At 45.1% G+C, this 21,828-nt stretch overlaps 1 protein-coding gene across 8 annotated transcripts in view; it reads right to left on the bottom strand.

Annotated features, from left to right (window-relative positions):
- LOC138757303 (interleukin-6 receptor subunit beta-like) overlaps positions 1-21,828 on the bottom strand; it is a 163,346-nt gene that overhangs the window by 86,643 nt on the left and 54,875 nt on the right. For 7 of the 8 annotated variants that reach the window (XM_069924402.1, XM_069924407.1, XM_069924401.1 and 4 more), the window contains one exon: positions 14,286-14,420. Coding sequence is in view for 1 of the 8 variants with exons in the window: in XM_069924405.1 (XP_069780506.1) it covers positions 14,286-14,289 (4 nt within the window). In the remaining 7 variants the exon portion in view is untranslated. Of the gene's footprint in view, positions 1-4,752; positions 4,831-14,285; positions 14,421-21,828 lie in introns of all 8 variants that reach the window. The other variant, XM_069924403.1, reaches the window with a different exon arrangement.

Here is a 21,828-nt window from a genome sequence, read left to right as displayed (position 1 = left end):
ATCCGCAAACTTGCTTATCCAACTCTCCACCCCTACTTCCAGACCGTTAATATATATAACAAACAATAGTGGACCCAGGACCGATCCCTGAGGAACTCCACTAGTCACCGGCCTCCAATTGGACAAACAATTTTCCACCACTACTCTCTGACACCTCCCATCCAACCATTGCTGAATCCATTGCACTACCTCCTTATTTATACCTAAAGCCTCCACCTTTTTTCCTAACCTCCTGTGGGGAACTTTGTCAAAAGCTTTACTAAAGTCTAAATAGACAACATCCACAGCTTTCCCTTCATCAACCTTTTTTGTAACCCCCTCGAAAAACTCAAACAGGTTTGTCAGGCATGATCTACCCCTGACAAAACCATGCTGATTACTCCCTATCAATCCCTGTACCTCCAAATATTTGTAAATACCATCCCTCAGAACACTTTCCATCAACTTACCCACCACAGACGTCAGACTCACGGGCCTATAATTCCCAGGTTTACATTTGGACCCTTTCTTAAACAGCGGAACCACATGCGCCACCCTCCAATCCTTTGGCACTACCCCCGTGACCAGTGACATTCTAAATATCTTTGCTACGGCCCCACTATCTGTCCACAAGCCTCCCTGAGTGTTCTTGGGAATATTTTGTCCGGTCCTGGAGATTTATCCACCTTTATCTTTTTCAACACAGCCATCACTACCTCCTCGGTTATCCTTATATGGTTCATGACCTCCCCACTATTTTTCTTTACTTCAACTGGTTCAATATTTTTTTCCCTAGTGAATATCGAGGCAAAGAAATCATTCAAAATTTCCCCCATTTCCTCTGACTTCTCACTCAGTCTACCCTCGCTATCTACAAGGGGTCCAATTTTATCCCTCACTAATCTTTTACTTTTAATGTACCTATAGAAACCCTTTGGATTTATTTTTACTCTGTCTGCCAAAGCCTCTTCATACCTTTTTTTTGGCCTTTCTAATTTCTTTCTTAAGATTCCTTCTACACTCCTTGTAGTCCTCCTTCAAACTCTCAGCTCCCTGCTCTTTATACTTCTTGTACACCTCCCTTTTTCTCCTAACCAAATTTCCAATATTCCTCGAAAACCAAGCCTCCCTATGACTTCCAGCCTTTCCTTTGATCCTCACTGGGACATATCTACTCTGTACCCGCAAAATTTATTTTTTGAATATCCTCCATTTTTCATTTACATCCCTACCTGAAAATATCCTGTCCCACTCAATACTCCCCAAATCCCTTCTCTTATTCCTTCGAAATTTGCTCTTCTCCAATCCAGAACCTCAACTTTAGGCCCCTCCTTGCTCTTCCCTAAAACTACCCGAAAACTAACAGAGTTATGATCACTAGACCCAATTTGTTCTCCAACATTAATGTCCGATACCTGACCTAGCTCATTCCCTAACAGGAGATCTAGTATTACACCGTCCCGAGTCGGTTCTTCTACTAATTGATTTAGAGAACAATCTTGAACACATTTAACGAACTCTAGCCCATCCAGCCCTCTAACTGTATGGGTATCCCAATCAATGTGAGGGAAGTTAAAATCTCCCATGAACACTACCTTATGATTCTCACACATATACATTATCTCCCTACAAATTTGTTCCTCTAATTTTCTTGGCCCATTTGGTGGTCTGTAATACACCCCTATTAGCACCCTCATGCCTCCTTCACCCCTCAATTCCACCCAAACAGCCTCACTGGACGATCCCTCCAGACCATCCTGCCACCTCACGGCAGTAATGCCCTCCTTAACAAGCAGAGCAACTCCTCCCCCTTTTTTACCTCCTGCTCTATCACATCTAAAACCAGAGATGGGAATCTGCAGCCCATCTTCACTCCGATGAAATAAGCTCTGGAGGCTTCATCTGCAGTCTTGAAGTTCTATTCCCTGACTAGCTACCTAGTGACTGGAACCCACTGGCTGACCTATACCCACACTCATTATACCAGGATGGTACTGAGTGTCACTCCTGTACCACACACAACTGTACAATGGAAGTGTAGAATGACAGACATACTCACTCCACTCAATATTTGTCCATACCCTCATGGCAGCATGATGCAACCCCACATCCTTGGGGCTCACCCCAAGTTGACGTGGTTTGTCAAGGACTACCAATATTCAGCATCATCAGGCACCATCCAGTGATGGCCAGAGTCCTCAGGAACCAACCGTTGTTATCTCAGGGACCACATAATGTCAGTGTGGTACCTCAGAGACTACCTAATCTCAACTAGGTCTTCAGGCACCAACTAATGTCCATCTGGGTCTTTATTGCTTGAACACGGTGATTATCTTGCTCTGGCACCAGAGATAGCCTGGCCAAAACAAGGATAGGCCTAGTACAGAATACCAGCAAAGCTTTGGTACCAAGACCAAGGAATCTAGTCTAATTCTCAACTCCCAAATCCAGATATTGACCCCTATCCAAATCTGAATCCAGTGAAGGCATACTCATAGACATAAATTTCTAATTTTACCAAGGTTATGCAAACAGGATAAACTCTAGGATGCAGTATTTGTGGGTACAGGTCTGGCACATGGTACCTTCAGACAGTGTTTAATTTTAAAACACTAATTTTATTCCTTACTCTTAAACTATAGTATTAACTTTTAAACTATCATTAACACTAAATCTATCCCCAGCTATTGTGTGTGTGTGTGTGTGTGTGTGTGTGTGTGTGTGTGTGTGTGTGTGTGTGTGTGTGTGTGTGTGTGTGTGTTTGAGAAACCATTACAGTCCAGGCCAAAATCCAGAAAGTATTTCAAAGTTTAGTCTTTCAAGTTCTGAACACGTACTGTCATTGGTTGGCCCCGATAATTGGCCCCTGCTCTGCAGAGTGGGAAATTCAGGCACTATCACTGATAGCAGAGCAGGGCATATTTAAGTTTTTGTGGGCTCTTTTTCTCCCTCCTTTTCCCCTCCACGTGGCAATGCTCCTGCTCCCTGCCCAGATCATGGTCATTACGGTGGATGCTGTCTGTGAGGACCGCAGGTAACGGGGCACTGTGCTCCCTAAGGCTTGCCAAGGTATCCTGGTGCACAGAGATACTGGAGCAGAGCCACAGTCCTCCGTATTCCCCAGGGTGGGAGGTTGTGATATTCCCATGAGTAGCCCTGATGTAAGGGCACATTTTCCCTTGGGGTCTAACACTCAGGGATCCTCCCCTTGCCTCCCACTGCACTGAACCCCTTCCTTCCCCGACGGGTCCAACAGATGGATGTGAGTCAGCACAAGTATGTGAGTGCTTGTGTAAGTTCGTGAATGGGAGAGCTGTTGCACAGTTCTATTGTTCGACTGGTTATTTAATAAGATCATTGGTGATTGGAGCTTCCTCTCTGCTGCACCCCACAAACCCTTCCATACAATATAAATTCCTGGTCCTTTAGTAGGCAAGACTCGAACTGGACAGCCTCCATGAAGCTTCCAAGACCCTTGCACCGGTTTCCCCAAGTGACCTCCAATGTTAGTCACGATCCAAATGAAGCACTTTGCTTCCCAAAAGACCCTCCTGGCGTAGGTCAATCCACTGAAAAGACCCAGTCGTTCACAGAGCATACTTTGCTCTGAATTGCACAAAAATGGCTGCCTCAAGATCAGCTTCAAAAAGGCTGTGTTCTCTCCAGCGGTCAGAATGATTATCGAATTCTGGAACAGACTGTGACAAGCCTTCCCTCAGTTCTTCCAATATATCAAATTTTTGCTGAGCTGTGACTTGTGATGGTGCGTGTATGAAATGTTAAATGTTAACTATGTCCATTCAGTTCCTCCTGTCTATACTATCCCTTACAGTGATAATCCCATTTTACTAAAACGGGAGGTCGTAATAGTGTGGGTTCACTCTACCACCAAGATAAAATTGTGTGTGGGTACAACTCTGCCACTCTATACCATGAGGGTAAAATTATGTGTAGGTACTGGACTGTCACTCTTTATCACAAGGGTACAATTGTGTGTACGGTTTGAGGCGTTATCAGCCCACTGGCGGTGGTCAATGTGGCAGGCACCAAGAGATTTCTTTAGGCAGTCCTTGTACCTTTTCTTTGGTGCACCTCTGTCACGGTGGCCAGTGGAGAGCTCGCCATATAACACAATCTTGGGAAGGCGATGGTCCTCCATTCTGGAGACGTGACCCATCCAGCGCAGCTGGATCTTCAGCAGCGTGGACTCGATGCTGTCGACCTCTGCCATCTCGAGTACTTCGACGTTAGGGGTGTAAGCGCATCTTGGCGCCTCACAGTTTGGCGGGCAGCAACCTCCTTTGAAGAAGACCGCAGAGCCCACCTCACTGACAAAAGGCAAAGGAGGAAAAACCCAACACCCAACCCCAACCAACCAATTTTCCCTTGCAACCGCTGCAATCGTGTCTGCCTGTCCCGCATCGGACTTGTCAGCCACAAACGAGCCTGCAGCTGACGTGGACTTTTTACCCCCTCCATAAATCTTCGTCCGCGAAGCCAAGCCAAAGAAAGAAAAGAATTGTGTGTGGGTACAGGTCTGTTAATGTATTTCACCACCATACAGTTTTATGAGGATACAGGTCTGTCCCTGTGAATCATCGCGGTACAAGTCTGTCACTGTCTATCTGTCCTGAGTAACACTGCAGTATAGCAGTGCGTATGTATCAGTGTGTATCACCACAATCCAGCTTTGCATGTCCACATGGCTGCTGGTGGAAATAACCATTTTTTTAAATGTTATTACACACACAGGATTAAAAATAGTTGGATTACCAGCATTGCTTTGGCTCCATCTCAAGACATATTCCTGATAGATTCAGCATTTGTGTTTGTGATACACAAATAATACTTCTGTGGAAATAAGGAAAGAGCACAGAGGAAATGTGTCCAGCTTCCTGACTTGGATCAGTAAGAAATGTTTAACCTCTGACAGTCACTGTAAAATAAAATCATGTTTTCTTCTTTTTTCTGAACGTCTTTGAGTGGAAACTTTGGGATTTTCCCCTGCGTGTCACAGCACACATATTCAGGGCAATAGTGTTCACCAGTGAAAATGGACAGAGTTCAGGAATGGTGAATTGGGAAATCATGCATTTCATTTTCACTTTCACTAATTTGATATAATTTCATAAAATATTTACTGTTATGGAACACAATTTGTTCAATCTACCCTCTGGTATTTGTCAGATAAACGTCAAAACCAGAGTCACCTACTCCCATCTTCGTTCCACAACTCCAAACAAAAAGCTGACACAAATCTATTAAAAATTTTAAATCCATTTTAAACCATCTCTCGAAGATGAGAGATTGCACTTTAATTTGGCTGCTTTCAAGTTACTTTAGAAGCAAAACATAATTAGTTAGAAACAAAGCAAGACAAATAATCAAACTCGGCCCTTTGCAACTGAATCCCTCAGCGGCAGACCCCATTCTATGTGGATTGATGACATCATCTCCTCGTCACTGACCAGCAACATGGGGAAACCAAGGTTGCGTACCTCGTTCCCTGCTCTATTCCTTCTTCATAGCAAAGCAATCTCGGAGTTTGCTGATGGAACCACCATTGTTGGTTGAATACCAGAAATTATGAGTCAAACCATAGGGATGGAGGTCGAGAATCCGGTTGGTTGGTGCCAGCACAAGTATCTTGTTCTCAACATCAGCAAGACTAAGGACTTTAGTGTCGACTTCAGAAAGGGGAAGCACCTGTCATCATTGCTGGAGCAAAGGGTAAGTACATTCAAGCCCATATAGCTGAGGACCTCTCCTGGAGTTAGCACATCCAAGGCATCCATGAAGAACACAACAGCAACACCTCTACTTTTGAAGAAATCTGTGAAGATTTGGCAAGACGTGAAATACCCCATCAAACTTCTAGAAAGTTGCATTAAAGACTGGTTGGAAAACTGAAGTGTCCAGGAACACAGAAGGCTGGAGAGAGCTGCAAACCTAGCCAGATCCATCCATCTATCCATTGAAAACACTTATGTGAGAAACTAAGTCAAAAAGGCAGTGAACATCATAAAAGTTCGTCATAACACTGGTCACAGCCTCTTCTCACTGCTACTTCAGGTAGAAGGTATAGAAGCTTGAAGTTCAACATCACTCAATTTAAAAACAGGGTTTTTTTTTCCAACAGCTATCAGGCTTTTGAACTTCCTTGTATCAACCTAACCATAACCACACTCCTCAAAAGATCTGTCTGCATGACTGAAATATCACTTTCTTTCCTGCACAAATTGCAACACCAAAGATTTATTTATCTATCCTTTCATACTTATCATATCTTTTTCTGGCCTGGCCTATTGTGGTCATTTTTTTTATTTGGTGTATCTCATGTACCTATTTGGCTGCAGCAAGTAAAAATTTCAGTGTATCTGTAGATTGTACTTATGTAGATGATAATAAACTCTCATCTCAGAATAAAACTCAGCTCATTCCTGAGTAATTGACAGTGCTGAACCCGAGAAATAAAGTAGAAACGAGGCCTCATTTCATATAGACTTTCATATGGGCTTATAAGAAACAGCCTTCTTATGTAAGGAGAATTTCCCCTTAATAATAACTCACAACTATTGATATTTAAGCATTCACACAACATTTGTTTGTTTAGCATTTAAATAGATTAATTCTAATTAATCTATTTAAATCTGTCCAGAGAAGAAACAAGCCTTCCGTCGCGCACGCAGCCATCTTCAGCGCAAACTCCGGGAGATCCAAAATGAGTGGTGGACTAGCCTCGCCAAACGAACCCAGCTCAGCGCGGACATTGGCGACTTCAGGGGTTTCTACGAGGCTCTAAAGGCTGTGTACGGCCCCTCACCCCCAAGTCCAAAGCCCGCTGCGCAGCTCAGACGGCAAAGTCCTCCTCAGCGACAAGATCTCCATCCTCAACCGATGGTCAGAACACTTCCAATCTCTTTTCAGTGCCAACCGCTCAGTCCAAGATTCCGCCCTGCTCCAGCTCCCTCAACAGCCCCTAAGGCTAGAGCTGGATGAGGTCCTCACCCAGGATGAGACATATAAGGCAATCGAACAACTGAAAAGTGGTAAAGCAGCAGGTATGGATGGAATCCCCCCAGAGGTCTGGAAGGCTGGCGGCAAAACTCTGCATGCCAAACTGCATGAGTTTTTCAAGCTTTGTTGGGACCAAGGAAAACTGCCTCAGGACCTTCGTGATGCCACCATCATCACCCTGTACAAAAACAAAGGCGAGAAATCAGACTGCTCAAACTACAGGGGAATCACGCTGCTCTCCATTGCAGGCAAAATCTTCGCTAGGATTCTACTAAATAGAATAATACCTAGTGTCGCCGAGAATATTCTCCCAGAATCACAGTGCGGCTTTCGCGCAAACAGAGGAACTACTGACATGGTCTTTGCCCTCAGACAGCTCCAAGAAAAGTACAGAGAACAAAACAAAGGACGCTACATCATCTTTGTTGACCTCACCAAAGCCTTCGACACCGTGAGCAGGAAAGGGCTTTGGCAAATATTAGAGCGCATCGGATGTCCCCCAAAGTTCCTCAACATGATTATCCAACTGCACGAAAACCAACAAGGTCGGGTCAGATACAGCAATGAGCTCTCTGAACCCTTCTCCATTAACAATGGCGTGAAGCAAGGCTGTGTTCTCACACCAACACTCTTTTCAATCTTCTTCAGCATGATGCTGAACCAAGCCATGAAAGACCCCAACAATGAAGACGCTGTTTACATCCGGTACCGCACGGATGGCAGTCTCTTCAATCTGAGGCGCCTGCAAGCTCACACCAAGACACAAGAGAAACTTGTCCGTGAACTACTCTTTGCAGACGATGCCGCTTTAGTTGCCCATTCAGAGCCAGCTCTTCAGCGCTTGACGTCCTGCTTTGCAGAAACTGCCAAAATGTTTGGCCTGGAAGTCAGCCTGAAGAAAACTGAGGTCCTCCATCAGCCAGCTCCCAACCATGACTACCAGCACCCCCCCACATCTCCATTGGGCACACAAAACTCAAAACGGTCAACCAGTTTACCTATCTCGGCTGCACCATTTCATCAGATGCAAGGATCGACAATGAGATAGACAACAGACTCGCCAAGGCAAATAGCGCCTTTGGAAGACTACACAAAAGAGTCTGGAAAAACAACCAACTGAAAAACCTCACAAAGATAAGCGTATACAGAGCCGTTGTCATACCCACACTCCTGTTCGGCTCCGAATCATGGGTCCTCTACCGGCATCACCTACGGCTCCTAGAACGCTTCCACCAGCGTTGTCTCCGCTCCATCCTCAACATCCATTGGAGCGCTTTCATCCCTAACGTCGAAGTACTCGAGATGGCAGAGGTCGACAGCATCGAGTCCACGCTGCTGAAGATCCAGCTGCGCTGGGTGGGTCACGTCTCCAGAATGGAGGACCATCACCTTCCCAAGATCGTGTTATATGGCGAGCTCTCCACTGGCCACCGTGACAGAGGTGCACCAAAGAAAAGGTACAAGGACTGCCTAAAGAAATCTCTTGGTGCCTGCCACATTGACCACCGCCAGTGGGCTGATTTCGCCTCAAACCGTGCATCTTGGCGCCTCACAGTTTGGTGGGCAGCAACTTCCTTTGAAGAAGACCGCAGAGCCCACCTCACTGACAAAAGGCAAAGGAGGAAAAACCCAACACCCAACCCCAACCAACCAATTTTCCCCTGCAGCCGCTGCAACCGTGTCTGCCTGTCCCGCATCGGACTTGTCAGCCACAAACGAGCCTGCAGCTGACGTGGACTTTTACCCCCTCCATAAATCTTCGTCCACGAAGCCAAGCCAAAGAAGAAGAAGGAGATTAATTCCTGAGTTAACTGATGGTGAAGATTCCAAGGAACAAATTAATTTTACAGTCAATCAACTCCTAAATGATGAGTTGATGATAATGAGTTTATTGTCATACACATATATACAATGTACAGATGCACCAAAATTCTTACTTGCTGCAGCCAAAGTAGTAAAGCAGACAACTACAATAGTGTACATTAAATTAACCCCATATGGAAAGAGACAATAAATAAATAAAAGATAAATAAATAAATATTCACAGCTAAGAATTAATGATGGAATCCATTATTAAGGATGTAATAGCGGAGCACATGACTAGCAGAGAAGGGATCGGACAGAGTCAACATGGATTTACAAAAGGTAAATCGTGCTTGACAAATCTATTGGAATTCTTTGAGATGGTGACAGATAAAATAGATGGGGGAGAGCCAGTGGATGTGGTGTACCTGGACTTCCAAAAGGCCTTCGATAAGGTCTCACATAAACGACTGGCTTACAAAATCAAGGCTTATGGGATTGGGGGCAAAGTATTGATGTGGATTGAGAACTGGCTGGCAGGTAGAAGACAGAGAGTTGGGATAAATGGCTCGTTTTCTGAGTGGCAGGCGGTGACCAGTGGGGTGCCACAGGGATCTGTACTGGGACCCCAGCTCTTCACAATTTACATTAATGATCTGGATGAGGGGATTGGATGTAATATCTCCAAATTTGCAGATGACACTAAGCTAGGAGGGGTTGTGTGCATGGAAGAGGGGGGTCAGGAAGCTCCAGTGTGATTTGGATAAATTGAGGGACTGGGCAGATACATGGCAAATGCACTACAATGTGGATAAATGTGAGGTTATCCACTTTGGTAATACAAACCGGAGGGCAGATTACTATTTGAATGGCAATAGATTAAGAGATGGGGAAGTGCAGAGAGACCTAGGGGTACTTGTACATAAGTCTCTGAAGCCGAGCATGCAGGTACAGCAGGCGGTTAAAAAGGCAAATGGTATGTTGGCCTTCATATCAAGAGGGTTTGAGTATAGGAACAAGGATACCTTACTGCATCTGTACAGGACCTTGGTGAGTCCCCACCTGGAGTATTGTGTGCAGTTTTGGTCACTTAATCTAAGGAAGGATGTTCTTGCAATGGAGGGAGTGCAGAGGCAATTCACCAGGCTGATACCTGGAATGGCAGGAATGACTTATGAGGAAAGATTGCGCAAATTGGGATTGTACTCGCTGGAGTTTAGAAGATTGAGAGGGGATCTCATAGAGCCATATAAAATTCTGGCAGGACTGGACAGAATGGATGCAGATGGGATGTTTCCAATGATGGGAAAATCCAGAACCCGGGGCCATGGTTTGAGGATAATAGGCAAACCATTTAGGACCGAGATGAGGAGGAATTTCTTTACCCAGAGGGTGGTGAATCTATGGAATTCATTGCCACAGAGGGCAGTAGAGGCAGGTTCATTAAATATATTTAAGAGGGAATTAGATATATTTCTTCAGTATAAGGGTATTAAAGGTTACGGAGAGAAGGCGGGGACGGGGTACTGAACTTTAAGATCAGCCATGATCTCGTTGAATGGCAGAGCAGGCTCGAAGGGTCGAATGACCTACTCCTGCTCCTATCTTCTATGTTTTTTTTGATGGACATTGCCACCCGCTGGCCTTTTTCAGCAAGCAGCTGAGCCTGCCAGAACTCAAATATAGCGCCTTCGACCGGGAGCTCCTGGTGCTGTACTTGACCATCACCATTTTCGCTACTTTCTGGAAGGCAGGCCTGTTCACAGTCTTCACAGATCACAAGCCCCTCACCCAGGCACTGGCGATGGCCAAGGATCCGTGGTCTGCCAGACAACAGTGTCACCTCTCGTACATGTCAGAGTTCATGACCGAAATCCGACACAGGGCCAGCAAGGACAATGTGGTGGCGGATGTACTCTCACGCCCCGCCATCAACACATTCACCCCCGTCCTAGATTATGGTCAACTGGCCCAGGCCCAGAGGAACGATGCGGAGACGCATGTCTTGCGGACTGCCATCTTGGGCCTTGAACTCGAAGACGTCCAGTTGCCCAACAGCCCGGACATACTGCTCTGCAGTGTCTCAACAGGCACGCCACGTCCAGTAGTCCCGCCACATTGGAGAGCAAGTGTTTTCAGCCTAGTCCACGACTTCGCTAACCCAGTGGTGAAAACGATGGTGCGGATGGTCAGAGTGGTTCTTGTAACATGGGCTTAGGAAGGAGGTGGCGGAGCTTGCCAGGAACTGCACCAGTTGCCAGACAGCCAAGGTCCAGCAACACGCACAGGCCCCCATACAGAACTTTGACTCGGCGGCTCACAGGTTCCAACACATCCATGTCGATATTGTTGGACCCCTTCTGGTGTCAAGGGAGGCTTGTTCCCTCCTCATGGTGGTCGACCACGCCACAAGGTGGCCTGAGGCTATCCCGATCAAGGGACCCTCTGCGGAGATGGGTGCCAGGGGTCTGGTCAACCAATGGATTGCCTGATTCGGAGTCCCAGCACATATCACTAGCGACAGGGGCGCGCAGTTAACGTCCGCCCTGTGGACCCAGATGGTGAAACTTCTGGGGGTGAAGCTCCACCACACCACGGCATACCACCCGCAGTCCAACAGGTTGGTGGAGAGGTTCCACAGGCTCCTGAAGGCATTGCTCATGGCCAAGCTCTCCAGATCAGATTGGGCGGACGAGCTACCCTGGGTCCTCCTCAGGATTAGGACAGCACCCAAGGAGGACCTACAAGCCTCAGCAGCGGAGATGGTGTATGGCACACTGCTTTCCCTACCGAGTGAGTTTTTCGGTTCAGACCCTGACACCGCAGCCACCAACACAAACCTGCTAACAGACCTCCGCAGGAGATTGGGCTCCCTGTCTCCCCCACCCCCAGAACACCACGGCATCCGGCCAATCCACCTCCCCAAAGAATTTGATTCGGCTCATTTCATTTTCGTGCGAAGGGGGCCGCAGGGCGCACTGTTGCAGCGACCTTATGAGGGCCTGTACAAAGTCTTGCATCTCAGACTAGCAGAACCTTCACCTTAGACATTAGGGGGAGGGAGGAACTTTTTCGGTGGACTGCCTGAAGGTGACCCATCTGGACTTATCTCAGCCAGTGCAGACAGCCAAGCCTAAGTGACAGGGCCACCCGCCCAAGTGGCAGGACGCATAGTCGGTTTTGGGGGGGGGGTTGTGTGGCGGTGCACTCGCTCAGGGCGAACCAGCCCCGCTTGTAACGCCACGTGATGGGGCAGCCTTGGGAAGAAGCCACCATTGAAAGATGGCGCCCCAGGCAGCTTCTGTGATGTCATCATGCACAGGGTGACTGAGCCAACGCTGCCCTTAAAAGGGCACGTGCCAAATTCAAATAAAACATTTGTTAATTACCCTCAATGTGGTGGCTGTGTTTCTTTCCCTACTCACACCACCACATTAAATACATTCAATTCAGCAATGAGTGCAAAAAGATCACAAAAATACAATATTTTAGATTCCCAGTGCAAAATGGGAATGCTATAATAAATTGGATATATAATATTGAACACATGGATAAATTTTCCTCTGTTAATTCTGAATGTCAAACCTTCACTAACTTACATGTTAATATTTATTAATTATACCCTGATTGCATTACAACAGGAACACTCATTTAACCCAGATCATTCACTCAGATAGAGTACAATTATAAATCCCTGCTCTTGGAAGATGGAGTGATAATCTAACTGGGGTCTAAGATGATTGAAAGGTTTAATACTATTTCCTCCTGTCAGAGATTCCAGAATGGGGGTGTAGCTTTAAAACTAAAGTTAAGCCTTGCAGGGAGTCATCAGGAAACACTTCTTTGTCCAAAGAGCAATTCAAAATAACTGCTGTGGCTGGGTCAAATGAATATTTTGTTGGTGAAGCAGATTGTGGTAAATCACTGTTTGTATATTTAACTGTCTGGACATATCCATTGGCCAACTGTACCTGTGGCTCCTCCCACAGGCTCCTGAATAAAGGTTTGGGACAGCCATACTACAGGGGATGCTGTACTTGTGCCCACACCTCCTCCCTCACCACAATTTGGGGCCCTTCTATGTGAAGCAACACTTCACTTGTGAATCTGCAGGGGACATTTACTGCATTCAGTGCTCCCAGTATGGACACATACTGGGAGATTGCTTCATTGAATACCTCTGCTCTGTCCTCTACAATAGTGTGGATCTCCCAGTGGCCATCCATTTCAATTTGCCACCCCATTCCCTTCCTGACATGTCTGTGCACTACCAGGCTGAGACCACCTGCAAACTGAAGAAACAACACCTCAATTCTGTCTGGGCACCCTCCAACCAGATGCACTACTAGGCTGAGACCACCTGCAAAACTGGAGAAACAACACCTCAATTCTGTCTGGGCATCCTCCAACCGACCTCCCTGATTACTGTTGGGATCCCCTCCCCAATCTATTCCTCAGTTTACTTTCCTCTGACTCTCTCTCTCTCTTTTCTCTCTCTCCCTTTTTCCCTCTGCTTCCTTTCCCCTAATTCTGCCAAACCAGAGCCAAACCATCCCCCTTCTCCCAATCAATTCTCACCTTACTCATACATCGAAGAAGGGCTCAACCCTAGTTATAGATCTTTACCATCTATGGACGCTGCTCACTTCCCCCATCGTTTCTGTGCTTTCACTACAATCACAGGGTCAGCAGTCTCATGATTCGCTTCTTTCATTGAGATGTACTTTCTAAATGCTTTGCTTAACTCTCCAGTCACTTACACAGGATTTGTTCACTTGATATAAAAATGATAAAAGCATAATTCTCAATTAAATTCACAGATATTTCCAGGAAATGCCAAGCAGTTATGTGGAAGTCTGACTCCAATCTACTCATGGATAGGTGGTCTTCAGGAATGAATAGTTGCATCCTACTTGAAAAGATTACATACAATCACAGAAAGGGATATAACAACTTCCTAAAAATCTGGCAGTCTTAATTTAGAGCATATAGGTACCTCACTGGCGCCAATACAGAGTTACGAATGCTAGCCAGTAGACCTCTGTAAAGATTTTAACTGTGGTATTATCATGTCTCCATAGTTTTTATTGTTCGCACTGACAATGGAATGATCTTTTTTTTTCTTTTTCTTCGTTCTTTCTTTGTTTAATAGGACTTATATAGAGGGAAACCCAACACCCAACCCCAACCAACCAATTTTCCCCTGCAACCGCTGCAATCGTGTCTGCCTGTCCCGCATCGGACTTGTCAGCCACAAACGAGCCTGCAGCTGACGTGGACTTTTTACCCCCTCCATAAATCTTCGTCCGCGAAGCCAAGCCAAAGAAAGAAGACACATGGCATGATTGTTGACTGTTAAATATATTAAAATGATAAATAAAATATTACCAAAAAAATTATAAAAGCAGAAAACACTGCTAATTCAATGAACATCTGAGACAGAAACGTACAAACTAATTCTTATATAGCCATTCTGTAAAACTTACACATTGTGGCAAAATCCAAAGGGTTTCAGTCATATGAGTCTGTGGTTGTGATATTCCTGGATCATCAAGAACCATTTCAATTCTTTAAAACTGAGAATAAAATTCTTGGGAAGTGCTGAGCAGTTTCCACAACATCTGAAAAAAAGAAAATACATTAATTTTGTCTGTGTTGATCTTTTGTCAGGATTGACAGTGGCCTATCCCCTTCTTATAACCATATAACCATATAACCACTTACAGCACAGAACAGGCCAGTTCGGCCCTACTAGTCCATGCCGTAACAAATCCCCACCTTCCTAGTCCCACTGACCAGCACCCGGTCCATACCCCTCCAGTCCTATCCTCTCCATGTAACTATCCAGTCTATCCTTAAATGTAACCAATGATCCCGCCTCAACTACGTCTGCTGGAAGCTCATTCCACGTCCCTACCACCCTTTGCGTAAAGAAATTTCCCCTCATATTCCCCTTATAATTTTCCCCTTCAATCTTAAACCATGCCCTCTAGTTTGAATCTCCCCCACTCTTAATTGAAAAAGCCTATCCACATTTACTCTGTCCCTTTTAAAATCTTAAACGCCTCTATCAAGTCCCCCCTCAATCTTCTACGCTCCAGAGAAAAAAGCCCCAGTCTGCACAACCTTTCCCTGTAACTCAAACCTTGAAATCCTGTCAACATTCTCGTGAACCTTCTCTGTACTCTCTCTATTTTGTTTATATCTTTCCTATAATTTGGTGACCAAAACTGTACACAGTACTCCAAATTTGGCCTCACCAATGCCTTGTGCAATTTCATCATAACTTCCCTACTCTTGAATTCAATACTCCAATTTATGAAGGCCAACATTCCAAATGCCTTCTTCACCACACCATTTACCCGAGTATCAGCCTTGAGGGTACTATTTACCATCACTCCTAAATCCCTTTGTTGCTCTGTACATCTCAATAGCCTACCATTTAATGCATATGACCTATTTAGATTTGCCTTTCCAAAATGTAACACCTCACACTTATCTGTATTAAATTCCATCAGCCATTTCTCAGCCCACACCTCCAGCCTTCCTAAATCGCCTTTTAATCTACAGTAATCTTCCTCACTGTCCACAATACCACCAATCTTTGTATCATCCGCAAACTTGCTTATCCAATTCTCCACCCCGACTTCCAGATCGTTAATATATATAACAAACAATAGTGGACCCAGGACTGATCCCTGAGGAACTCCACTAGTCACCAATTGGACAAACAATTTTCTACCACTACTCTCTGACACCTCCCATCCAACCATTGCTGAATCCATTTCACTACCTCCTTATTTATACCTAATGCCTCCACCTTTTTTCCTAACCTCCTGTGGGGAACTTTGTCATCTACTTCCCAGAAGTCTAAGTAGTAATCAACTGTTATCAAATGGTCTTTTCCATTCAGTGTGAATAAGTCTGCTCCTACTTTCATCCACATTCTGTCTGGAGGGGTTCCCCTTTGCTTGCTGTGCTTGAAACAAGCCCTGCCCTGTCTGATGTTATCTCTTATTTTGTGACTTATGTTGGGCCAGAATATGACATCTTTAGCCTTCCTCAGATTTGACTCGATTCCTTGGTGGCTTGCATGGGGACTGTGACAGATTATATTGTGTTTTATATTGTAAATAGGGATGTTTATGGGAGATAAATTGTGGCAGGTTTTTTTTAGTGTAGTTCACACACAAACACCTCACAACAGATCTCATTTAAAATACTGGAAATCTGCTCAAGCTAGACATTCCGGCTCCGAGAGACTATGCAAAAGCTTTGAGGAGTGTCTATAGAGACGTCATTTGAAAAGCAACAGATGAAAGAACCCGGAGGATTAGGTCCGAAGCCACAGGCTGTCTGAGTGCAGCTTGCTGTTGTAAGAGGGTCATATGGTTTGGCAAGCAGAGAGAGTCAAATAGGTTTTTCTCTGTGTGTGTGTGTGTGTGTGTGTGTGGTGTGTGTGTGTGTGTGTGTGTGTGTGTGTGTGTGTGTGTGTGTGTGTGTGTGTGTGTGTGTGTGTGTGTGTGTGTGTGAGAGAGAGAGAGAGAGAGAGAGAGAGAGAGAGAGAGAGTTCTACAGTGCTAGAGTTGAGCAGCAGCAGCTGGGACTGGACCAGGACAAGCTGGCAAGCTTGTGGTAAACCACATTTGGAAAACGGGTTGTGAGTCCTTTGTTCAGCCTGGTCAAAGCCCTTGTGGTCCATACAAGAGTCTAATATTCATTTGAAATAAGGGAAACAAAAAGGAACTTTAGAGTGACCTGAGAGAAAGAGGTTATCATCTTGAAAACCCTGATGAGGCAAGTTTCTTCAGCAAGATACTGATGTGGCTGATTAGAAGGGTTCAGTTTGTGTCCAGCGAACAACAAATCCCTCTTAAAACCAACATGAACCATTTACCTTTCAAGCACCAAAGCCTGGTGAAATCATAAATGTTAAATTCTGTGCACAGTATAAGAATTGCCTGCAACCAATGACCTTGGAGGAATAAGAAGTGCGATTGGACTGAGAATCAAAGAATTTTCCTAAACTTACACACACATTATATATACGTGCGCTTAAAATTAGAAGGGGGTTAAGTTAGGTTAAGTTAATAATAATAAGTTAGAGTTTGATTCTGTTTTCATGTTTAAAGATAATTAAAAGCAACTTTTGTTTAAGTAACGATTTGTCTTGGTGAATATCTGTTGCTGCTGGGTTTTGGGGTCCTCTGGGCTCGTAACAACATGTTGTACCATCTCTCTTCTCATCTGCTTAGGGACTATGACTCTCACATCCTTGTACAGTAGGCCACCATGAGTTTTCTTCTTCTTTGGCTTGGCTTCGCGGACGAAGATTTATGGAGGGGTATGTCCACGTCTGCTGCAGGCTCGTTGGTGACTGACAAGTCCGATGCGAGATAGGCAGGCATGGTTGCAGCGGTTGCAAGGGAAAATTGGTTGGTTGGGGTTGGGTGTTGGGTTTTTCCTCCTTTGTCTTTTGTCAGTGAAGTGGGCTCTGCGGTCTTCTTCAAAGGAGGTTGCTGCCCGCCGAACTGTGAGGCGCCAAGATGCACGGTTGGAGGCAATATCAGCCCATTGGCGGTGGTCAATGTGGCAGGCACCAAGAGATTTCTTTAAGCAGTCCTTGTACCTCTTCTTTGGCGCACCTCTGTCTTGGTGGCCAGTGGAGAGCTCGCCATATAACACGATCTTGGGAAGGTGATGGTCCTCCATTCTGGAGACGTGGCCCACCCAGCGCACTTGGATCTTCAGCAGCGTGGATTCGATGCTTGCAGACTCTGCCAGCTCGAGTACTTCGATGTTGGTGATGAAGTCACCCCAATGAATGTTGAGGATGGAGCGGAGACAGCGCTGATGGAAGCTTTCTAGGAGCCGTAGGTGATGCTGGTAGAGGACCCATGATTCGGAGCCGAACAGGAGCGTGGGTATGACAATAGCTCTGTACATGCTGATCTTTGTGTGTTTCTTCAGGTGATTGTTTTTCCAGACTCTTTTGTGTAGTCTTCCAAAGGCGCTATTTGCCTTGGCGAGTCTGTTGTCTATCTCGTTGTCGATCCTTGCATCAGATGAAATGGTGCAGCCAAGGTAGGTAAACTGGTGACCATTTTGAGTTCTGTATGCCCGATAGAGATGTGGGGGGGCTGGTAGTCATGGTGGGGCTGATGGAGGACCTTCAGTTTTCTTCAGGCTGACTTCCAGGCCAAACATTTTGGCAGTTTCCGCAAAACAGGATGTCATGCGCTGGAGAGCTGGCTCTGCATACCAAACTCCATGAGTTTTTCATGCTCTGCTGGGACTAAGGAAAGCTGGACCTTCGTGATGCCATCAACATCACCCTTTACAAAAACAAAGGCGAAAAATCAGACTGCTCAAACTACAAGGGAATCAAGCTGCACTCCATTGCAGGCAAAATGTTCACTAGGATTCTCCTTAATAGACTACTACCTAGTATCGCCGAAAATGACCTCCCAGAATCACAGTGTGGCTTTCATGCAAACAGAGGAACTACTGACATGGTCTTTGCCCTCAGACAGCTCCAAGAAAAGTGCAGAGAACAAAACAAAGGACTCTACATCACCTTTGTTGACCTCACCAAAGCCTTCGACACCATGATCAGGAAAGGGCTTTGGCAAATACTAGAGCACCTCGGATGTCCCCCCAAGTTCCTCAACATGGTTATCCAACTGCACGAAAACCAACAAGGTCGGGTCAGATACAGCAATGAGCTCTCCGAACCCTTCTCCATTGACAATGGCGTGAAGCAAGGCTGCGTCCTCGCACTAACCTTCTTTACTATCTTCTTCAGCATGAAGCTGAAACAAGCCATGAAAGACCTCAACAATGAAGACGCTGTTTACATCCGGTACCGCACAGATGGCAGTCTCTTCAATCTGAGGTGCCTGAAAGCTCACACCAAGACACAAGAGCAACTTGTCCGTGAACTATTCTTTGCAGACGATGCTGCTTTAGTTGCCCATCATGAGTTTTAATCTCATTCCTGTACACCCAATACTCACAAATGGCGAGTGGTGTCTTGCTGACTGTATCTCTCATTACCACATCTTTGACTACTTGCTGTGTTTCATCTATTTCAGTCATTTCTTTCATTGGCTGGTTTCTTGTCAGTCAGCTTGAGCATCGAAGCTGGGTTTATTTCCTTGATTTCTCTCATCGTTTTGCTGTGCTGACTCATGGCCAAAATCTGTGCTTTCTTCAGTGGTAGAGCTGACCTCGATAACATGTCTGCTCTGTACATGAACTTTCCTTGTTTGTACTTCACATCCAGTTGTACTTCTATAACTTTAGCAACATCCTTTGCAGGCATTTGGGTGCTGCTAGTAGAGGCTTCATAAAGATGGTTTGCAGCAGTTTATGGTCTGCTTCCACAGTGATCTTCTCTTTGCCAAACTGTTGAAGCATTATTGCCAGACATTCCTTATCTATCTGGGCTTAATTTCTCTCTGTGTCTGTTAATGCCCTTGATGCAAATGCAACTGGTTGAGAGCATTGCATAAGAGTTGCTCTGAGGCCTTTTTCACTGGCATCACACTGCAGTGTCACTTCATTGTTTACACCATAGTACTTCAACACTGGTGCAGAAGAGACCAGGTGCTTGATGCAGTTGTAGGCTGACTGATTCTGTGCCCCAACACCATTTCACATCCTTCTCTGTCAGCTTTCTCAGTGGTTCACACTCTGATGACAGGTTGGGCAAGAACCTCGCAAGGTAGTTCACAAAGTCTACGAAGTGCTGAACAGCCTTAACATCTGAGGGTAGCTCCATCTCTAATATAGCTTAGACCTTCTCAGGATCTGGATGAAGTCCTTCAGCAGTAAGTACATGGTCTATGTACTTCACTTCAGTCTTCCAGAACTGCATCTTGTTCTTGTTCAGCTTCAGATTCACCTGACGTGCTCTCTCTAGCAGTCCAATGAGTTTCTTGTCATGATCAGCAATGATTTCATCCAATGTATTTCCACATCCATACACCAAGAGATAATCAACTATAGCCTCAACACTTGGCAAATTCTGGACTACTTCATGTTGTCTCCATTGATATTCCTCAGGAGCAGTGGAGATGCCAAATGACTTGCACAACCATCTGTAGCATCCAAATGGTGTTCAAAAAGTCATCAAGTAGCTACTGCTCTCATCCAATTTTATCTGCCAGTATCTGTCCTTAGCATCAAGGATGATGAATACCTTCATTTTGGTGAGCAGGGGTAGAGGTCTTGACTGAGGTCTTCAGTGTCTAGACATACCCTAAGCGTACCAGGTTTCTTCACATCAACCATACTACTGTAGGAGTAGTCTAGCTCTTTGATTTTCTCTTTCAGGCTGGTCTTGAGAGCTGCTGGCACTCTTTGAGGTAGGTGCTGAACAGGCTTGACACTCTTGTCAACCTCTAAATGGTATTCACCAGAGAGACACCAAATTCCGGTGAATACATCCTTGTAATATCATAGAATTTTTTTCTGCACCTCTGTTACATTGACCTGTTATGGTACGTTACATGTGACTAGTCCAAAATGCTCACTTGCTTGTGCGGATAGCAAAGTAACGTGACCAGAATCCACCACCTGGAATCTCACTTTGCATTGTGTGTCATTGCAACGTATGTATAAATCCTGTGGCCCTCTAGGTTGTATCAGCTCTCCACCAAATGGCCTCAGCTTGACCTTGGATGTTTGCAAGTCTGGATCTCTATTTTGCATCACCTCATAAATGTCTGCAAAATTCATGACACTGCAAGTGGCTCCGGTGTCTATCTGACACTTTATTGGTCGATAGTGGCCTTGTGTGTTTACACTGCTCACAAGCTCCACGATGTCACATCACTGTCACCATCAGGTTACTCTTCTAGCACCATGAACTTCACCACTTGTGATTTCTTAGACAGACACTTTCTGGCAAAATGATTGTTCTTTTTATATTTTGCACACTGTTTACTTCATGCTGGGCAGGCTTCTCTCTCTTTCTAATGATGTCCACCACAGTATTTACATTCTGACCTCTGTCTTTTGTCTCCTTTCTGCGACAAGCTGTCTTTGCCCTGCTGTCTCCCACTATACTTTGTAATCTTTCTGTTTTCCATAATTATTCACTGCATGAACTATCTCTGTCTTGCTCACTGAGCCCTCTATGCTCTTAAGTTGTTCTTTCGTGACTTCTGCGCACCTGCACATGTCGGTTGCTTTCTGCAGTGTAAGGTTATCCTCCTTCAACAAGCGGGATCTTACAGCTGGATCCTTTGTGCCTAGCTCAATCTTGTCTCTCATTAAATCTTCCTTCAGCGTTCCAAACTTGCACGACTCAGCCAGTTTCACATAATGATCTAGGGTTTATTTTCATGCTGGTCACGAGCTTTGAATGCGTAACGCTCATATATGACATTCGTCGCAGGTTCAAACTGTTCCTTCAATTTCTTGAGTATTTCTGCACTCTTCCCTTGCTCTTCGCTTGTTATGCCTAGAGTAACGTAAACTCTGTAGCATTCTTTCCCATGAGAGATAACAAAATGGCTTCTCATCTAGCTCTGTTGCTATTTCATAGTTTTCATATGGGGCTGGAAAATTTTCCAATTTCCTCTCCAATCCCTTTTCCTTTCCATGGACGTTGGTACTGGAAAATTTGCAGATGCTACTGCTTATCAATCAGTACTCCTTTCTCTATGGAAATCTACAACTATCTATCAAGAACTATAGCACTAGTGTCTTTTTCTGACAAAAGAAATTGACCCAACTCCCATGCTTGCAAGTGTGTATAAAAGGTTTCAGTGGCTACTTACTCATTACATTACTCATCAGCAGGAGTACAGCTAGGCCTTAGCAAGTCACTTTTGTTATCAAAATACACAATTTCAAACCTTCAAAACTCTATTCTTCCACTGAACAATTGTTCCTCATGTCCTCTTCTCAACCAATAACATTTTCAAAACAATCCACTCTTTTGCTCAGCTTTCCCTCCTGACACCATGCTTCATGCAGTGTAACCATGACCAGCCTTTATCATCATATTGTGACCCCTGA

This window comes from Narcine bancroftii, chromosome 3 (assembly GCF_036971445.1).
Source record: "Narcine bancroftii isolate sNarBan1 chromosome 3, sNarBan1.hap1, whole genome shotgun sequence".
Taxonomy (NCBI): domain Eukaryota; kingdom Metazoa; phylum Chordata; class Chondrichthyes; order Torpediniformes; family Narcinidae; genus Narcine; species Narcine bancroftii.
This window is presented reverse-complemented; position numbering and strand designations above follow the sequence as displayed.